General features: G+C 42.0%; 1 protein-coding gene across 2 annotated transcripts in view; it reads right to left on the bottom strand.

The window, feature by feature from the left end:
- LOC137545331 (aldehyde dehydrogenase family 3 member B1-like) overlaps positions 1-22,057 on the bottom strand; it is a 469,940-nt gene that overhangs the window by 86,250 nt on the left and 361,633 nt on the right. For both annotated transcript variants that reach the window (XM_068266442.1, XM_068266441.1), the window contains one exon: positions 20,251-20,332. In XM_068266442.1, coding sequence (XP_068122543.1) covers positions 20,251-20,332 — 82 coding nt within the window. The remainder of the gene's footprint in view (positions 1-20,250; positions 20,333-22,057) is intronic.

Below are 22,057 nucleotides of genomic sequence, written 5' to 3'. Positions count from 1 at the left end.
TATACAGGTGTGTGAAATGTATATACGGGTGTGGGAAATGTATATACAGGTGTGGGAAATGTATATATGGGTGTGTGAAATGTATATACGGGTGTGTGAAATGTATATACAGGTGTGGGAAATGTATATACAGGTGTGTGAAATGTATATACGGGTGTGTGAAATGTATATACAGGTGTGTGAAATGTATATACGGGTGTGTGAAATGTATATACAGGTGTGGGCAATGTATATACCGGTGTGTGAAATGTATATACGGGTGTGTGAAATGTATATACGGATGTGTGAAATGTATATACAGGTGTGTGAAATGTATATACAGGTGTGTGAAATGTATATACAGGTGTGGGCAATGTATATACAGGTGTGTGAAATGTATATACAGGTGTGTGAAATGTATATACAGGTGTGTGAAATGTATATACGGGTGTGTGAAATGTATATACAGGTGTGGGCAATGTATATACGGGTGTGTGAAATGTATATACGGGTGTGTGAAATGTATATACGGGTGTGTGAAATGTATATACAGGTGTGGGAAATGTATATACAGGTGTGGGCAATGTATATACGGGTGTGTAAAATGTATATACGGGTGTGTGAAATGTATATACAGGTGTGTGAAATGTATATACAGGTGTGTAAAATGTATATACAGGTGTGGGCAATGTATATACAGGTGTGTGAAATGTATATACAGGTGTGTGAAATGTATATACAGGTGTGTGAAATGTATATATGGGTGTGTGAAATGTATATACAGGTGTGTGAAATGTATATACGGGTGTGTGAAATGTATATACGGGTGTGTGAAATGTATATACAGGTGTGGGAAATGTATATACAGGTGTGGGCAATGTATATACGGGTGTGTGAAATGTATATGCGGGTGTGTGAAATGTATATACAGGTGTGTGAAATGTATATATGGGTGTGTGAAATGTATATACAGGTGTGGGCAATGTATATGCGGGTGTGTGAAATGTATATACGGGTGTGTGAAATGTATATACGGGTGTGTGAAATGTATATACGGGTGTGTGAAATGTATATACAGGTGTGGGAAATGTATATACAGGTGTGGGAAATGTATATACAGGTGTGGGCAATGTATATACAGGTGTGTGAAATGTATATACAGGTGTGTGAAATGTATATACAGGTGTGTGAAATGTATATACAGGTGTGTGAAATGTATATACAGGTGTGTGAAATGAATATACAGGTGTGGGCAATGTATATACGGGTGTGTGAAATGTATATACAGGTGTGGACAATGTATATACGGGTGTGTGAAATGTATATACAGGTGTGGGAAATGTATATACAGGTGTGGGCAATGTATATACAGGTGTGTGAAATGTATATACAGGTGTGTGAAATGTATATACAGGTGTGTGAAATGTATATACAGGTGTGTGAAATGTATATACGGGTGTGTGAAATGTATATACAGGTGTGTGAAATGTATATATGGATGTGTGAAATGTATATACAGGTGTGTGAAATGTATATACGGGTGTGTGAAATGTATATACGGGTGTGTGAAATGTATATACGGGTGTGTGAAATGTATATACGGGTGTGTGAAATGTATATACGGGTGTGTGAAATGTATATACGGGTGTGGGCAATGTATATACGGGTGTGTGAAATGTATATACGGGTGTGTGAAATGTATATACGGGTGTGTGAAATGTATATACGGGTGTGGGAAATGTATATACGGGTGTGGGCAATGTATATACGGGTGTGTGAAATGTATATACAGGTGTGTGAAATGTATATACAGGTGTGTGAAATGTATATACGGTTGTGTGAAATGTATATACGGGTGTGTGAAATGTATATACGGGTGTGTGAAATGTATATACGGGTGTGTGAAATGTATATATGGGTGTGTGAAATGTATATACAGGTGTGTGAAATGTATATACGGGTGTGTGAAATGTATATACGGGTGTGTGAAATGTAATATACAGGTGTGGGAAATGTATATACAGGTGTGGGAAATGTATATACAGGTGTGGGCAATGTATATACAGGTGTGTGAAATGTATATACAGGTGTGTGAAATGTATATACAGGTGTGGGCAATGTATATACGGGTGTGTGAAATGTATATACAGGTGTGTGCAATGTATATACGGGTGTGTGAAATGTATATACAGGTGTGGGAAATGTATATACAGGTGTGGGCAATGTATATACAGGTGTGTGAATTGTATATACAGGTGTGTGAAATGTATATACAGGTGTGTAAAATGTATATACAGGTGTGTGAAATGTATATACGGGTGTGTGAAATGTATATACAGGTGTGTGAAATGTATATATGGATGTGTGAAATGTATATACAGGTGTGTGAAATGTATATACGGGTGTGTGAAATGTATATACGGGTGTGTGAAATGTATATACAGGTGTGGGCAATGTATATACAGGTGTGTGAAATGTATGTACAGGTGTGTGAAATGTATATACAGGTGTGTGAAATGTATATACAGGTGTGGGAAATGTATATATGGATGTGTGAAATGTATATACGGGTGTGTGAAATGTATATACAGGTGTGGGCAATGTATATACAGGTGTGTGAAATGTATATACAGGTGTGTGAAATGTATATACAGGTGTGTGAAATGTATATACAGGTGTGGGAAATGTATATATGGATGTGTGACATGTATATATGGGTGTGTGAAATGTATATACGGGTGTGTGAAATGTATATACAGGTGTGTGAAATGTATATACATGTGTGTGAAATGTATATAGAGGTGTGTGAAATGTATATAGAGGTGTGTGAAATGTATATACGGGTGTGTTAAATGTATATACAGGTGTGTGAAATGTATATACAGGTGTGTGAAATGTATATACGGGTGTGTGAAATGTATATACAGGTGTGTGAAATGTATATACAGGTGTGGGAAATGTATATACGGGTGTGGAAAATGTATATACAGGTATGTGAAATGTATATACGGGTGTGGGAAATGTATATATGGGTGTGTGAAATGTATATACAGGTGTGTGAAATGTATATATGGGTGTGGGAAATGTATATATGGGTGTGTGAAATGTATATACAGGTGTGTGAAATGTATATACAGGTGTGTGAAATGTATATACAGGTGTGTGAAATGTATATACGGGTGTGTGAAATGTATATACAGGTGTGTGAAATGTATATATGGATGTGTGAAATGTATATACAGGTGTGGGCAATGTATATACAGGTGTGTGAAATGTATATACAGGTGTGTGAAATGTATATACAGGTGTGTGAAATGTATATACAGGTGTGTGAAATGTATATACAGGTGTGTGAAATGTATATACAGGTGTGGGCAATGTATATACGGGTGTGTGAAATGTATATACAGGTGTGGACAATGTATATACGGGTGTGTGAAATGTATATACAGGTGTGGGAAATGTATATACAGGTGTGGGCAATGTATATACAGGTGTGTGAAATGTATATACAGGTGTGTGAAATGTATATACAGGTGTGTGAAATGTATATACAGGTGTGTGAAATGTATATACGGGTGTGTGAAATGTATATACAGGTGTGTGAAATGTATATATGGATGTGTGAAATGTATATACAGGTGTGTGAAATGTATATACGGGTGTGTGAAATGTATATACGGGTGTGTGAAATGTATATACGGGTGTGTGAAATGTATATACGGGTGTGTGAAATGTATATACGGGTGTGTGAAATGTATATACAGGTGTGTGAAATGTACATACAGGTGTGTGAAATGTATATACGGGTGTGTGAAATGTATATACAGGTGTGTGAAATGTATATACAGGTGTGTGAAATGTATATATAGATGTGTGAAATGTATATACAGGTGTGTGAAATGTATATATGGATGTGTGAAATGTATATACAGGTGTGTGAAATGTATATATGGATGTGTGAAATGTATATACAGGTGTGTGAAATATATATACAGGTGTGGGAAATGTATATATGGGTGTGGAAAATGTATATACAGGTGTGTGAAATGTATATACGGGTGTGTGAAATGTATATACAGGTTTGCAAAATGTATATACGGGTGTGTGAAATGTATATATGGGTGTGAGAAATGTATAAGCAGGTTTATGAAATGTATATACAGGTGTGGGAAATGTGTATATGGGTGTGGAAAATGTATATACAGGTATGTGAATCTATATATGGGTTTGGTGTGTGAAATGTATATACAGGTGTGTGAAATGTATATACAGGTGTGGGAAATGTATATACGGGTGTGTGAAACGTATATACAGGTGTGTGAAATGTATATACAAGTGTGTGAAATGTATATACAAGTGTGTGAAATGTATATACAGGTGTGGGCAATGTATATACGGGTGTGTGAAATGTATATACGGGTGTGTGAAATGTATATACAGGTGTGTGAAATGTATATACAGGTGTGTGAAATGTATATACAGGTGTGTGAAATGTATATATGGGTGTGTGAAATGTATATACGGGTGTGGGAAATGTATATATGGGTGTGTGAAATGTATATACGGGTGTGGGAAATGTATATATGGGTGTGTGAAATGTATATACGGGTGTGTGAAATGTATATACAGGTGTGTGAAATGTATATACGGGTGTGGGAAATGTATATACAGGTGTGGGAAATGTATATATGGGTGTGTGAAATGTATATACGGGTGTGTGAAATGTATATACAGGTGTGGGAAATGTATATACAGGTGTGTGAAATGTATATACGGGTGTGTGAAATGTATATACAGGTGTGTGAAATGTATATACGGGTGTGTAAAATGTATATACAGGTGTGGGCAATGTATATACCGGTGTGTGAAATGTATATACGGGTGTGTGAAATGTATATACGGATGTGTGAAATGTATATACAGGTGTGTGAAATGTATATACAGGTGTGTGAAATGTATATACAGGTGTGGGCAATGTATATACAGGTGTGTGAAATGTATATACAGGTGTGTGAAATGTATATACAGGTGTGTGAAATGTATATACGGGTGTGTGAAATGTATATACAGGTGTGGGCAATGTATATACGGGTGTGTGAAATGTATATACGGGTGTGTGAAATGTATATACGGGTGTGTGAAATGTATATACAGGTGTGGGAAATGTATATACAGGTGTGGGCAATGTATATACGGGTGTGTAAAATGTATATACGGGTGTGTGAAATGTATATACAGGTGTGTGAAATGTATATACAGGTGTGTAAAATGTATATACAGGTGTGGGCAATGTATATACAGGTGTGTGAAATGTATATACAGGTGTGTGAAATGTATATACAGGTGTGTGAAATGTATATATGGGTGTGTGAAATGTATATACAGGTGTGTGAAATGTATATACGGGTGTGTGAAATGTATATACGGGTGTGTGAAATGTATATACAGGTGTGGGAAATGTATATACAGGTGTGGGCAATGTATATACGGGTGTGTGAAATGTATATGCGGGTGTGTGAAATGTATATACAGGTGTGTGAAATGTATATATGGGTGTGTGAAATGTATATACAGGTGTGGGCAATGTATATGCGGGTGTGTGAAATGTATATACGGGTGTGTGAAATGTATATACGGGTGTGTGAAATGTATATACGGGTGTGTGAAATGTATATACAGGTGTGGGAAATGTATATACAGGTGTGGGAAATGTATATACAGGTGTGGGCAATGTATATACAGGTGTGTGAAATGTATATACAGGTGTGTGAAATGTATATACAGGTGTGTGAAATGTATATACAGGTGTGTGAAATGTATATACAGGTGTGTGAAATGAATATACAGGTGTGGGCAATGTATATACGGGTGTGTGAAATGTATATACAGGTGTGGACAATGTATATACGGGTGTGTGAAATGTATATACAGGTGTGGGAAATGTATATACAGGTGTGGGCAATGTATATACAGGTGTGTGAAATGTATATACAGGTGTGTGAAATGTATATACAGGTGTGTGAAATGTATATACAGGTGTGTGAAATGTATATACGGGTGTGTGAAATGTATATACAGGTGTGTGAAATGTATATATGGATGTGTGAAATGTATATACAGGTGTGTGAAATGTATATACGGGTGTGTGAAATGTATATACGGGTGTGTGAAATGTATATACGGGTGTGTGAAATGTATATACGGGTGTGTGAAATGTATATACGGGTGTGTGAAATGTATATACGGGTGTGGGCAATGTATATACGGGTGTGTGAAATGTATATACGGGTGTGTGAAATGTATATACGGGTGTGTGAAATGTATATACGGGTGTGGGAAATGTATATACGGGTGTGGGCAATGTATATACGGGTGTGTGAAATGTATATACAGGTGTGTGAAATGTATATACAGGTGTGTGAAATGTATATACGGTTGTGTGAAATGTATATACGGGTGTGTGAAATGTATATACGGGTGTGTGAAATGTATATACGGGTGTGTGAAATGTATATATGGGTGTGTGAAATGTATATACAGGTGTGTGAAATGTATATACGGGTGTGTGAAATGTATATACGGGTGTGTGAAATGTAATATACAGGTGTGGGAAATGTATATACAGGTGTGGGAAATGTATATACAGGTGTGGGCAATGTATATACAGGTGTGTGAAATGTATATACAGGTGTGTGAAATGTATATACAGGTGTGGGCAATGTATATACGGGTGTGTGAAATGTATATACAGGTGTGTGCAATGTATATACGGGTGTGTGAAATGTATATACAGGTGTGGGAAATGTATATACAGGTGTGGGCAATGTATATACAGGTGTGTGAATTGTATATACAGGTGTGTGAAATGTATATACAGGTGTGTAAAATGTATATACAGGTGTGTGAAATGTATATACGGGTGTGTGAAATGTATATACAGGTGTGTGAAATGTATATATGGATGTGTGAAATGTATATACAGGTGTGTGAAATGTATATACGGGTGTGTGAAATGTATATACGGGTGTGTGAAATGTATATACAGGTGTGGGCAATGTATATACAGGTGTGTGAAATGTATGTACAGGTGTGTGAAATGTATATACAGGTGTGTGAAATGTATATACAGGTGTGGGAAATGTATATATGGATGTGTGAAATGTATATACGGGTGTGTGAAATGTATATACAGGTGTGGGCAATGTATATACAGGTGTGTGAAATGTATATACAGGTGTGTGAAATGTATATACAGGTGTGTGAAATGTATATACAGGTGTGGGAAATGTATATATGGATGTGTGACATGTATATATGGGTGTGTGAAATGTATATACGGGTGTGTGAAATGTATATACAGGTGTGTGAAATGTATATACATGTGTGTGAAATGTATATAGAGGTGTGTGAAATGTATATAGAGGTGTGTGAAATGTATATACGGGTGTGTTAAATGTATATACAGGTGTGTGAAATGTATATACAGGTGTGTGAAATGTATATACGGGTGTGTGAAATGTATATACAGGTGTGTGAAATGTATATACAGGTGTGGGAAATGTATATACGGGTGTGGAAAATGTATATACAGGTATGTGAAATGTATATACGGGTGTGGGAAATGTATATATGGGTGTGTGAAATGTATATACAGGTGTGTGAAATGTATATATGGGTGTGGGAAATGTATATATGGGTGTGTGAAATGTATATACAGGTGTGTGAAATGTATATACAGGTGTGTGAAATGTATATACAGGTGTGTGAAATGTATATACGGGTGTGTGAAATGTATATACAGGTGTGTGAAATGTATATATGGATGTGTGAAATGTATATACAGGTGTGGGCAATGTATATACAGGTGTGTGAAATGTATATACAGGTGTGTGAAATGTATATACAGGTGTGTGAAATGTATATACAGGTGTGTGAAATGTATATACAGGTGTGTGAAATGTATATACAGGTGTGGGCAATGTATATACGGGTGTGTGAAATGTATATACAGGTGTGGACAATGTATATACGGGTGTGTGAAATGTATATACAGGTGTGGGAAATGTATATACAGGTGTGGGCAATGTATATACAGGTGTGTGAAATGTATATACAGGTGTGTGAAATGTATATACAGGTGTGTGAAATGTATATACAGGTGTGTGAAATGTATATACGGGTGTGTGAAATGTATATACAGGTGTGTGAAATGTATATATGGATGTGTGAAATGTATATACAGGTGTGTGAAATGTATATACGGGTGTGTGAAATGTATATACGGGTGTGTGAAATGTATATACGGGTGTGTGAAATGTATATACGGGTGTGTGAAATGTATATACGGGTGTGTGAAATGTATATATGGGTGTGTGAAATGTATATACAGGTGTGTGAAATGTATATACGGGTGTGTGAAATGTATATACGGGTGTGTGAAATGTAATATACAGGTGTGGGAAATGTATATACAGGTGTGGGAAATGTATATACAGGTGTGGGCAATGTATATACAGGTGTGTGAAATGTATATACAGGTGTGTGAAATGTATATACAGGTGTGTGAAATGTATATACAGGTGTGGGCAATGTATATACGGGTGTGTGAAATGTATATACAGGTGTGTGCAATGTATATACGGGTGTGTGAAATGTATATACAGGTGTGGGAAATGTATATACAGGTGTGGGCAATGTATATACAGGTGTGTGAAATGTATATACAGGTGTGTGAAATGTATATACAGGTGTGTAAAATGTATATACAGGTGTGTGAAATGTATATACGGGTGTGTGAAATGTATATACAGGTGTGTGAAATGTATATATGGATGTGTGAAATGTATATACAGGTGTGTGAAATGTATTTACGGGTGTGTGAAATGTATATATGGGTGTGTGAAATGTATATACAGGTGTGTGAAATGTATATACGGGTGTGTGAAATGTATATACAGGTGTGTGAAATGTATATATGGATGTGTGAAATGTATATACAGGTGTGTGAAATGTATTTACGGGTGTGTGAAATGTATATATGGGTGTGTGAAATGTATATACAGGTGTGTGAAATGTATATACGGGTGTGTGAAATGTATATACGGGTGTGTGAAATGTATATACAGGTGTGGGCAATGTATATACAGGTGTGTGAAATGTATATACAGGTGTGTGAAATGTATATACAGGTGTGTGAAATGTATATACAGGTGTGGGAAATGTATATATGGATGTGTGACATGTATATATGGGTGTGTGAAATGTATATACGGGTGTGTGAAATGTATATACAGGTGTGTGAAATGTATATACATGTGTGTGAAATGTATATAGAGGTGTGTGAAATGTATATAGAGGTGTGTGAAATGTATATACGGGTGTGTTAAATGTATATACAGGTGTGTGAAATGTATATACAGGTGTGTGAAATGTATATACGGGTGTGTGAAATGTATATACAGGTGTGTGAAATGTATATACAGGTGTGGGAAATGTATATACGGGTGTGGAAAATGTATATACAGGTATGTGAAATGTATATACGGGTGTGGGAAATGTATATATGGGTGTGTGAAATGTATATACAGGTGTGTGAAATGTATATATGGGTGTGGGAAATGTATATATGGGTGTGTGAAATGTATATACAGGTGTGTGAAATGTATATACAGGTGTGTGAAATGTATATACAGGTGTGTGAAATGTATATACGGGTGTGTGAAATGTATATACAGGTGTGTGAAATGTATATATGGATGTGTGAAATGTATATACAGGTGTGGGCAATGTATATACGGGTGTGTGAAATGTATATACGGGTGTGTGAAATGTATATACGGGTGTGTGAAATGTATATACGGGTGTGTGAAATGTATATACAGGTGTGGGAAATGTATATACAGGTGTGGGAAATGTATATACAGGTGTGGGAAATGTATATACAGGTGTGGGCAATGTATATACAGGTGTGTGAAATGTATATACAGGTGTGTGAAATGTATATACAGGTGTGTGAAATGTATATACAGGTGTGTGAAATGTATATACAGGTGTGTGAAATGTATATACAGGTGTGGGCAATGTATATACGGGTGTGTGAAATGTATATACAGGTGTGGACAATGTATATACGGGTGTGTGAAATGTATATACAGGTGTGGGAAATGTATATACAGGTGTGGGCAATGTATATACAGGTGTGTGAAATGTATATACAGGTGTGTGAAATGTATATACAGGTGTGTGAAATGTATATACAGGTGTGTGAAATGTATATACGGGTGTGTGAAATGTATATACAGGTGTGTGAAATGTATATATGGATGTGTGAAATGTATATACAGGTGTGTGAAATGTATATACGGGTGTGTGAAATGTATATACAGGTGTGTGAAATGTATATACGGGTGTGTGAAATGTATATACGGGTGTGTGAAATGTATATACGGGTGTGTGAAATGTATATACAGGTGTGGGCAATGTATATACGGGTGTGTGAAATGTATATACGGGTGTGTGAAATGTATATACGGGTGTGTGAAATGTATATACGGGTGTGGGAAATGTATATACGGGTGTGGGCAATGTATATACAGGTGTGTGAAATGTATATACAGGTGTGTGAAATGTATATACAGGAGTGTGAAATGTATATACGGTTGTGTGAAATGTATATACGGGTGTGTGAAATGTATATACGGGTGTGTGAAATGTATATACGGGTGTGTGAAATGTATATATGGGTGTGTGAAATGTATATACAGGTGTGTGAAATGTATATACGGGTGTGTGAAATGTATATACGGGTGTGTGAAATGTATATACAGGTGTGGGAAATGTATATACAGGTGTGGGAAATGTATATACAGGTGTGGGCAATGTATATACAGGTGTGTGAAATGTATATACAGGTGTGTGAAATGTATATACAGGTGAGTGAAATGTATATACAGGTGTGGGCAATGTATATACGGGTGTGTGAAATGTATATACAGGTGTGGGCAATGTATATACGGGTGTGTGAAATGTATATACAGGTGTGGGAAATGTATATACAGGTGTGGGCAATGTATATACAGGTGTGTGAAATGTATATACAGGTGTGTGAAATGTATATACAGGTGTGTAAAATGTATATACAGGTGTGTGAAATGTATATACGGGTGTGTGAAATGTATATACAGGTGTGTGAAATGTATATATGGATGTGTGAAATGTATATACAGGTGTGTGAAATGTATTTACGGGTGTGTGAAATGTATATATGGGTGTGTGAAATGTATATACAGGTGTGTGAAATGTATATACGGGTGTGTGAAATGTATATACGGGTGTGTGAAATGTATATACGGGTGTGGGCAATGTATATACAGGTGTGTGAAATGTATATACAGGTGTGTGAAATGTATATACAGGTGTGTGAAATGTATATTCGGGTGTGTGAAATGTATATACAGGTGTGTGAAATGTATATATGGATGTGTGAAATGTATATACAGGTGTGTGAAATGTATTTACGGGTGTGTGAAATGTATATATGAGTGTGTGAAATGTATATACAGGTGTGTGAAATGTATATACGGGTGTGTGAAATGTATATACGGGTGTGTGAAATGTATATACAGGTGTGGGCAATGTATATACAGGTGTGTGAAATGTATATACAGGTGTGTGAAATGTATATACAGGTGTGTGAAATGTATATACAGGTGTGTGAAATGTATATACAGGTGTGTGAAATGTATATACGGGTGTGTGAAATGTATATACAGGTGTGTGAAATGTATTTACGGGTGTGAGGAAACGCGGAAAAGCCGCCGTCTCCCGAGGTGAGGCGGCTGTTTCCGCGTCCAGCATGGCGTCACAACGCGGAAAAAATGCCGCATGCCGCATGGGCAGTGCGGCGGAATCCGCATTGGTAACGGCGGAATCCACATCAGAGGCGACCCCCGCATTAGATACATTGCAAAACAGTACTGGTGTGGCTGGGACTGATAGTCCACCAAGATTCAGACTTACACGCGCGCGAGCACAGAGGCAGAGTTTAAATAGCAGTTAGAAGGGTGTCGGCTGACCAGCTGGGTCAGCTGACAAATTCCACTGCTCCCATTGGACCAGCAATTAGGGAGGTCCTGGAAAGGTCCTAGAGTATATATACTGCTGGTTGTTCACTTGCTCTTTGTCTGGCGTGCGATCACACATGTGGGAGCACCCAGATCCGTAGTCAGATCCTGAAGTGTGACGGGACCAGCTGGAGCTGTAATCCTACACTTAGCTAGATATTTGATATCTAAAGTACTAGTTTGATTGTGATTATATGTTATGACTTTTGCCTGCCTCGACTATCCTCCTGAACTCTGATCTTGCACCTCGATATTTCTGATACTCTGTTGCCGAACCCCGGCTCGTTCCTTGACTCTGCTTCTGCCGCCTGATTTTGTACCCCGATATTTCTGATACCCCGTTGCTGAACCCTGCCTGTACTTTGACTCTGCCTTTGCCTCCTGATCCTGTACTTTATCTGTCCGTGTGTGTACGACCTGGCTTGTCCGACCTCGAGAACCGACCTTACCGTTAGAGGCGGTTCCTCGCTCTGTTAGCGATCCTTCCTCCTGAGGGTCACTTTCAGATATCCCTTCCTACTATCAGTCTGACTCCTCCCGTCTTGGAGAGCTCAGGTCTGCGGAAGGAATCTGTGCAGTACTCCTTACTGCATTGAGGCCTTGTCCTCTTAGTGTTACAGTTACACCAAACACTACACTCTACTCGGGTGATCAGAGGTTAGTTTGTATATCGGATTATCGGTGAGACTGCAGTTCACTTATAATCTGGTATATATCTGTATTTCCGGTGATACTGCAGATCACCTGTAATCAGATACTCTCTGCGCCCACCGATCGTTACAGAACGCCAGACCAAAAAACAAAATGGACGCAAACACTGGTCGTCTGGGTATGCTTGCCACTTCGGTGGATAACCTTCATCAAGCACTGGGCCAGCACAGAGCTTTGATTGATGCCCTTTCAGGCTCTGTGCAAACCCTCCAGACGTCAGTTGATTCAGTGCGATCCCCTCCTAGTGATGACATACGTATGCCTGTACCTGATAAATTTTCCGGCCACAAGTCTGACTTCCGGAATTTCAAGAGTAGAGTTTTGTCATACTTCGAGTTAAGACCCCGATCCTCGGGGACTGAGACCCAACGGGTCATTTTCATTAAAACACTGTTAACTGGTGATTCCCAGTCCTGGGCATACAACCTGTCCCCCACTAGTTTAGCTCTGACCTCAGTCGAGGAATTTTTTAAGGCTATGGCCGTAATATACGACGACCCTGACCTTGCGGCAACTTCAGAGCGGAAGCTCAAACTTTTGCGGCAAGGCAGAGGGTCGGTCGAGGATTACGCAGCAGAATTTCGTAGGTGGTCTGTTACCGCCAGATTCGACAATTTTGCTCTGATGGATTATTTTCTATCTGGGTTGTCGGAGGAGGTCTCTGATTTGATGCTAACCTTACCCGAGCCCGCAACAGTCGATGAGGCCATATCATCGGCCATCAGAGTCGATCGTCGACTACGCCATCAGAGGCAGACTAGGGGCAGTCACCGGGTCAGGGTGACTTCGTATGTGGCACCTTCTGGTACACCCGCAGTAACGGCATCTCCACCGGTGTCACCCTCTCCAGCCTCACCACCACCCGAACCCATGCAAATTGGTCGATCAAGATTGACCCAGGTGGAACGTAGGCGGAGAATAACAGAACAACTGTGCCTGTATTGTGCAGAAGCAGGGCACAGGGTGCGAAACTGCCCTAACAAGTCGGGAAACGGGTCTGCCTAGGAGTAGTGGGGGGTGACACCCTAGGCACTTCATTCTCACCCCAAAAAGAGAAGAAGTTACTTCTCCCCTGTACTATTACGTGGGAGGATAAGTCTGTGGACACTGAAGCTTTTATTGACTCTGGCTCAGCGGCCAATTTTATGAACCTTGAATTTGCTCGGGAGTTGGGTATTCCTCTCACTCCAGTAAGTCCCCCCATTCAGGTCACGGCAGTAGACGATTCCCCGCTGCAACGGGATCGTCCCCTGTCTCAGACTCCGCAGGTGAGGGTCACGATAGGGGTATTGCATGGGGAACAGCTACAGTTTTTCGTTTTGAACATGTCAACCTCCACTATTATCTTAGGCATGCCTTGGTTACAGGCCCACTCTCCACAAATCGACTGGGCCACAGGTCAGGTAACCAGATGGTCTGATCGTTGTCACCAACAGTGTCTAGGAAAGGTGACATTGGGTCAGACCAAGGTGTACGTGGAGGGTGTTCCCGAGGTGTATTCCGATTTTTCTGATGTCTTTTGTCCCAAGTCTGCTGATCAATTACCTCCTCATCGCCCGTTCGATTGCCCCATTGATCTCCGTGCTGGTTGTATGCCCCCTAGGGGTCACCTGTATAACTTGTCCGGTCCCGAGAAGTTGGCCATGCAGGAGTACATTCGTGACAACCTGGCCAAGGGGTTTATTCGGCCCTCTCGGTCACCTGCTGGGGCCGGTTTCTTTTTCGTTAAGAAAAAAGACGGGGGTCTTCGACCTTGTATCGACTACCGAGGTCTCAATAAAATCACGGTGAAGAATCGCTATCCGTTACCATTGATAGACGACTTATTCACGCAGGTCACTACTGCAAAGATCTTTTCTAAGTTAGATCTGAGGGGGGCATACAACCTAATCCGCATTAGAAGGGGCGATGAATGGAAGACGGCCTTTAACACACCCGACGGGCATTACGAATACTTAGTGATGCCCTTCGGGTTGTGCAATGCGCCCGCCGTCTTCCAGGAGCTAATCAATGAGGTATTCCGGGAGGTATTGGGTAAATTCGTACTGGTATACCTCGATGATATATTAATTTATTCCAATAACCTCCTTGAACACAGGGTCCATGTGAAATTTGTCCTAAACAAATTAAGACAGAATAGACTCTACGCCAAGTTAGAAAAGTGTATTTTTGAGGTGACATCCGTCACGTTTCTGGGGTATGTGATTTCTACCTCAGGTCTGTCAATGGACCCTGCTAAAGTCACAGCTGTCCTAGAATGGCCGCAACCTGTGGGTCTGAAAGCCCTCCAGAGATTCCTGGGTTTTGCAAATTATTATAGGAGGTTTATAAAAGGGTACTCCACGATCATTGCACCCCTTACCAGTCTCACAAAAAAGGGGGCAGATACTACCCACTGGTCTCCGGAGGCTCAGAATGCATTTTCTAGTCTGAAAAAATTGTTTTGTTCCGCACCAATCCTGAGACATGTCGACACCGCTTATCCGTTCATTGTTGAGGTTGATGCCTCGGAGGTCGGGGTAGGGGCTGTGCTGTCTCAGCGATCAGGGTTACAGGGAAGACTACACCCCTGTGCGTACTTTTCCCGTAGGTTCTCTCCGGCGGAGAGAAACTACGATATAGGCAACAGAGAGCTCCTGGCCATTAAATTGGCATTTGAGGAGTGGCGCCACTGGTTGGAGGGGGCAGAGCACACGATCACTGTTTACACCGACCACAAGAACTTGGAGTACATCGAGGGGGCTAAGAGGCTTAGTCCTCGTCAGGCCCGGTGGTCCTTGTTTTTTACGAGATTCAGGTTTATAATCACATACACTCCAGGTAGCAAAAACATCAAGGCAGATGCCCTCTCCAGGTGTTTCGAACCTGAGACAGCACAGCCTCACACTCCTGAATCCATCATTCTGCAGAAACTGGTGTTAGCCGCCACGGAGTCTTGGGAAGAGTGGACAGAGATCTTGGGTCCCTTTCAGCAGGAGGTTCCTGAAGGGAAACCCGAAGGGGTCTTGTTCATACCACTACCATTCCGGTTACAGGTTCTGCAACTCTTTCACGCCCATAAGAATGCTGGTCATCCTGGAGCTGCCAGAACGCAGGATCTGATTGCCAGGTGTGCTTGGTGGCCTTCCTTGGCAACAGATTGCAAGGAGTATGTTAGGGAGTGTGCGGTGTGCGCCCGGAGTAAGCCCTCCCGGCTGGCATCTGTAGGAAGGTTGCAGCCTTTGCCCACCCCGAGTGAGCCATGGACCCACTTGTCCATGGATTTTGTGGGGGAATTGCCCAGGTCTGAAGGCATGTCGGTCATTTGGGTGGTAGTCGATCGGTTTAGCAAAATGGCCCATTTTGTGCCCCTGAAAGGACTCCCCTCGGCTCAAGAACTGGCTGAATTGTTTATCATTCACATCTTCCGGCTGCATGGCATTCCGGAAGACATCGTGTCTGATAGGGGAGTCCAGTTTGTGTCTGGATTCTGGAGGGCATTTTGCCACCAAATGGGCATGAAATTGTCTTTCTCGTCAGGCTACCACCCACAGACCAATGGGCAGACAGAACGCATTAACCAATCCCTGGAGCAATTTCTGAGATGCTACGTTTCTGAGGCGCAGAGTGACTGGGTGAAATTTTTGCCCTTCGCGGAATTCGCTCAAAATAATTTAAAGAATTCCTCGTCTGGGTTTTCCCCATTTCAGATTGTAACAGGGAGGTCACCCAAATTTTCCCCTTTTCCAGTTGTCTCGTCTCCATTTCCAGCACTGGAAAATTGGCAGAGATCACTCAGGGACAATTCGGGAATTGTTAAGGGGAATTTACAGAAGGCGTTCCAGAGTCAGAAGGGTCAAGCAGATAAGAGACGGTCCGTGGAATGGAAGTTTCGGCCAGGGGATCTAGTCTGGGTGTCCACACGTCACTTGACCCTGAAGCAGCCATCTGCCAAACTGGGTCCCAGGTTTGTGGGCACATTTTCCGTGACCAAGAAGATTAATAATGTTACTTATTCCATTGACCTTCCTACCAGCATGCGGGGGGTGAGGTCCTTCCACGTGTCCCTTCTTAAACCAGCAGTCCAGGTAGGTCCTACTCCTCCTCCTCCCGTGTTGGTGGATGCCCAACCCGAGTACGAAGTGGAGAAGATCATAGATTCACGTACTGTACAGAACTCGGTACAGTACCTCGTACATTGGAAGGGGTACGGGATTGAGGAGAGGCAATGGGTACCTAGGAACCGCATGCATGCGGACGAGTTAGTGAAGGAATTTCATGCTGTACATCCCGAGAAGCCTGGTGGGAGTTGTCCGGAGTCCACTCCTCGGGAGGGGGGTACTGTGAGGAAACGCGGAAAAGCCGCCGTCTCTCGAGGTGAGGCGGCTGTTTCCGCGTCCAGCATGGTGTCACAACGCGGAAAAAACGCCGCATGCCGCATGGGCAGTGCGGCGGAATCCGCATTGGTAACGGCGGAATCCACATCAGAGGCGACCCCCGCATTAGATACATTGCAAAACAGTACTGGTGTGGCTGGGACTGATAGTCCACCAAGATTCAGACTTACACGCGCGCGAGCACAGAGGCAGATTTTAAATAGCAGTTAGAAGGGTGTCGGCTGACCAGCTGGGTCAGCTGACAAATTCCACTGCTCCCATTGGACCAGCAATTAGGGAGGTCCTGGAAAGGTCCTAGAGTATATATACTGCTGGTTGTTCACTTGCTCTTTGTCTGGCGTGCGATCACATACGTGGGAGCACCCAGATCCGTAGTCAGATCCTGAAGTGTGCCGGGACCAGCTGGAGCTGTAATCCTACACTTAGCTAGATATTTGATAGCTAAAGTACTAGTTTGATTGTGATTATATGTTATGACTTTTGCCTGCCTCGACTATCCTCCTGAACTCTGATCTTGCACCTCGATATTTCTGATACTCTGTTGCCGAACCCCGGCTCGTTCCTTGACTCTGCTTCTGCCGCCTGATTTTGTACCCCGATATTTCTGATACCCCGTTGCTGAACCCTGCCTGTACTTTGACTCTGCCTTTGCCTCCTGATCCTGTACTTTATCTGTCCGTGTGTGTACGACCTGGCTTGTCCGACCTCGAGAACCGACCTTACCGTTAGAGGCGGTTCCTCGCTCTGTTAGCGATCCTTCCTCCTGAGGGTCACTTTCAGATATCCCTTCCTACTATCAGTCTGACTCCTCCCGTCTTGGAGAGCTCAGGTCTGCGGAAGGAATCTGTGCAGTACTCCTTACTGCATTGAGGCCTTGTCCTCTTAGTGTTACAGTTACACCAAACACTACACTCTACTCGGGTGATCAGAGGTTAGTTTGTATATCGGATGATCGGTGAGACTGCAGTTCACTTATAATCTGGTATATATCTGTATTTCCGGTGATACTGCAGATCACCGGTAATCAGATACTCTCTGCGCCCACCGATCGTTACAACGGGTGTGTGAAATGTATATACGGGTGTGTGAAATGTATATACGGGTGTGTGAAATGTATATACGGGTGTGTGAAATGTATATACGGGTGTGTGAAATGTATATACGGGTGTGTGAGATATATATACGGGTGTGTGAAATGTATATACGGGTGTGTGAAATGTATATACAGGTGTGGGCAATGTATATACGGGTGTGTGAAATGTATATACGGGTGTGTGAAATGTATATACGGGTGTGTGAAATGTATATACAGGTGTGGGAAATGTATATACGGGTGTGTGAAATGTATATACAGGTGTGTGAAATGTATATACAGGTGTGGGCAATGTATATACAGGTGTGTGAAAAGTATATACAGGTGTGTGAAATGTATATACAGGTGTGTGAAATGTATATACGGGTGTGTGAAATGTATATACGGGTGTGTGAAATGTATATATGGGTGTGTGAAATGTATATACAGGTGTGTGAAATGTATATACGGGTGTGTGAAATGTATATACAGGTGTGTGAAATGTATATACGGGTGTGTGAGATATATATACGGGTGTGTGAAATGTATATACAGGTGTGGGCAATGTATATACAGGTGTGTGAAAAGTATATACAGGTGTGTGAAATGTATATACAGGTGTGTGAAATGTATATACGGGTGTGTGAAATGTATATACGGGTGTGTGAAATGTATATATGGGTGTGTGAAATGTATATACAGGTGTGTGAAATGTATATACGGGTGTGTGAAATGTATATACAGGTGTGTGAAATGTATATACGGGTGTGTGAAATGTATATACGGGTGTGTGAAATGTATATATGGGTGTGGGAAATGTATATACAGGTGTGTGAAATGTATATATGGGTGTGGGAAATGTATATATGGGTGTGGGAAATGTATATACAGGTGTGGGAAATGTATATATGGGTGTGGGAAATGTATATATGGGTGTGTGAAATGTATATACAGGTGTGTGAAATGTATATACGGGTGTGGGAAATGTATATATGGGTGTGGGAAATGTATATACGGGTGTGTGAAATGTATATACAGGTGTGTGAAATGTATATACAGGTGTGTGAAATGTATATACAGGTGTGTGAAATGTATATACAGGTGTGTGAAATGTATATACAGGTGTGTGAAATGTATATATGGGTGTGTGAAATGTATATACGGGTGTGTGAAATGTATATACGGGTGTGTGAAATGTATATACAGGTGTGTGAAATGTATATACGGGTGTGTGAAATGTATATACGGGTGTGTGAAATGTATATACAGGTGTGTGAAATGTATATACGGGTGTGTGAAATGTATATACAGGTGTGTGAAATGTATATATGGGTGTGTGAAATGTATATACAGGTGTGTGAAATGTAAATACAGGTGTGTGAAATGTATATACGGGTGTGTGAAATGTATATACAGGTGTGTGAAATGTATATATGGGTGTGTGAAATGTATATACGGGTGTGTGAAATGTATATACAGGTGTGTGAAATGAATATATGGGGCAGTGCCAATTTTTATGGAAATAGGGATAGCCAACAGTGGCTCCAGCTTCCGATGTTAGGGGGAGGGCATAAAGCGGACATAAAGAACAGCATGTGTGTTGAGTGGATGTTACATGCACCGTGTGGCCTTGTACACCTTCACACGGTGGGAGTTGCAGGCTTACAGCCATTGGTCAATACAGCAAAGAGGTAAAGAGGTGACAGATCACATCAGGAGCCCAATCCCCTGCAAGGCAGCAGCTGATTGGCTGGGAAGCAGCAGCGTTTTCATTTTTCTCCATGCCCATTAGTCTGGTCAGTCTGTATTATAGGCATGCTCACCAACCTCTGCTGAGGCCTTCTACATCACAAATACATCTTTTCATGAATGAATAAATATATATTATTGGTAGACTAGACCAGCTTTATTCTATGTTGTTATCTAGACTTATCAATACATTTCCTGCCTCACCACTCCATGGGGACATTTTAGCCAATCCTGGTACCTGTGAAGAAGATATAATCAAATCTGTTTTCCAGCAGGCGAGACGTCTCTTCCACCCCACCACAGACAGCCGCAAAGCAATCCTGAGGGAGACAGAACATTATACTCAATGGATTTGTTTAACTCATCTAGAACCAGAAATTTCAGACCAAGCTTGGAGAAGATTGCTGAGACCTTCAGACATCTCCTTCACCACCTGTCCTGCTGCTGAGGCCTTCAGACATCTCCTTCACCACCTGTCCTGCTGCTGAGGCCTTCAGACATCTCCTTCACCACCTGTCCTGCTGCTGAGGCCTTCAGACATCTCCTTCACTACTTCTACTGCTGCTGAGGCCTTCAGACATCTCCTTCACCACCTGTCCTGCTGCTGAGGCCTTCAGACATCTCCTTCACCACCTCCCTGCTGCTGAGGACTTCAGACATCTCCTTCACCACCTCCCTGCTGCTGAGGACTTCAGACATCTCCTTCACCACCTCCCTGCTGCTGAGGACTTCAGACATCTCCTTCACCACCTCTCCTGCTGCTGAGACCTTCAGACTGTTCCTTCACCACCTGTCCTGCTGCTGAGGCCTTCAGACATCTCCTTCACCACCTCCCTGCTGCTGAGGACTTCAGACATCTCCTTCACCACCTCCCTGCTGCTGAGGACTTCAGACATCTCCTTCACCACCTCCCTGCTGCTGAGGACTTCAGACATCTCCTTCACCACCTCTCCTGCTGCTGAGGCCTTCAGACTGTTCCTTCACCACCTGTCCTGCTGCTGAAGCCTTCAGACATCTCCTTCACTACTTCTACTGCTGCTGAGGCCTTCAGACATCTCCTTCACCACCTGTCCTGCTGCTGAGGCCTTCAGACATCTCCTTCACCACCTCCCTGCTGCTGAGGCCTTCAGACATCTCCTTCACCACCTCCCTGCTGCTGAGGACTTCAGACATCTCCTTCACCACCTCCCTGCTGCTGAGGACTTCAGACATCTCCTTCACCACCTCCCTGCTGCTGAGGCCTTCAGACTGTTCCTTCACCACCTGTCCTGCTGCTGAAGCCTTCAGACATCTCCTTCACTACTTCTCCTGCTGCTGAGACCTTCAGACAGCTCCTTCACTACTTCTCCTGCTGCTGAAGCCTTCAGACATCTCCTTCACCACCTGTCCTGCTGCTGAGACCTTCAGACATCTCCTTCACTACTTCTCATGCTGCTGAGGCTTTCAGACATCTCCTTCACCACCTCCCTGCTGCTGAGGCCTGCAGACATCTCCTTCACCACCTGTCCTGCTGCTGAGGCCTTCAGACATCTCCTTCACTACTTCTACTGCTGCTGAGACCTTCAGACATCTCCTTCGCCATCTCTCCTGCTGCTGAGGCATTCAGACATCTCCTTCACCACCTCCCCTGCTGCTGAGGCCTTCAGACATCTCCTTCACCCCCTTTCCTGCTGCTGAGGCCTTCAGACATCTCCTTCACCACCTTTCCTGCTGCTGAGGCCTTCAGACATCTCCTTCACTACTTCTCCTGCTGCTGATACCTTCAGACAGCTCCTTTACCAACTTTTCTGCTGCTGAGGCCTTCAGACATCTCCTTTACTACTTCTCCTGCTGCTGAGGCCTTTAGACAGCTCCTTCACCACCTGTCCTGCTGCTGAGGCCTTCAGTCTGCTCCTTCACCACCTTTCCTGCTGCAGAGGCCTTCAGACAGTTCCTTTACTACTTCTCCTGCTGCTGAGGCCTTCAGACAGCTCCTTCACCACCTCTCCAGCTGCTGAGGCCTTCAGACAGCTCCTTCACCACCTCTCCAGCTGCTGAGGCCTTCA

This window comes from Hyperolius riggenbachi, chromosome 2 (assembly GCF_040937935.1).
Source record: "Hyperolius riggenbachi isolate aHypRig1 chromosome 2, aHypRig1.pri, whole genome shotgun sequence".
Lineage (NCBI taxonomy): Eukaryota > Metazoa > Chordata > Amphibia > Anura > Hyperoliidae > Hyperolius > Hyperolius riggenbachi.
The sequence above is the reverse complement of the archived record's forward strand: the minus strand, read 5'-3'. Positions and strand labels throughout refer to the sequence as shown.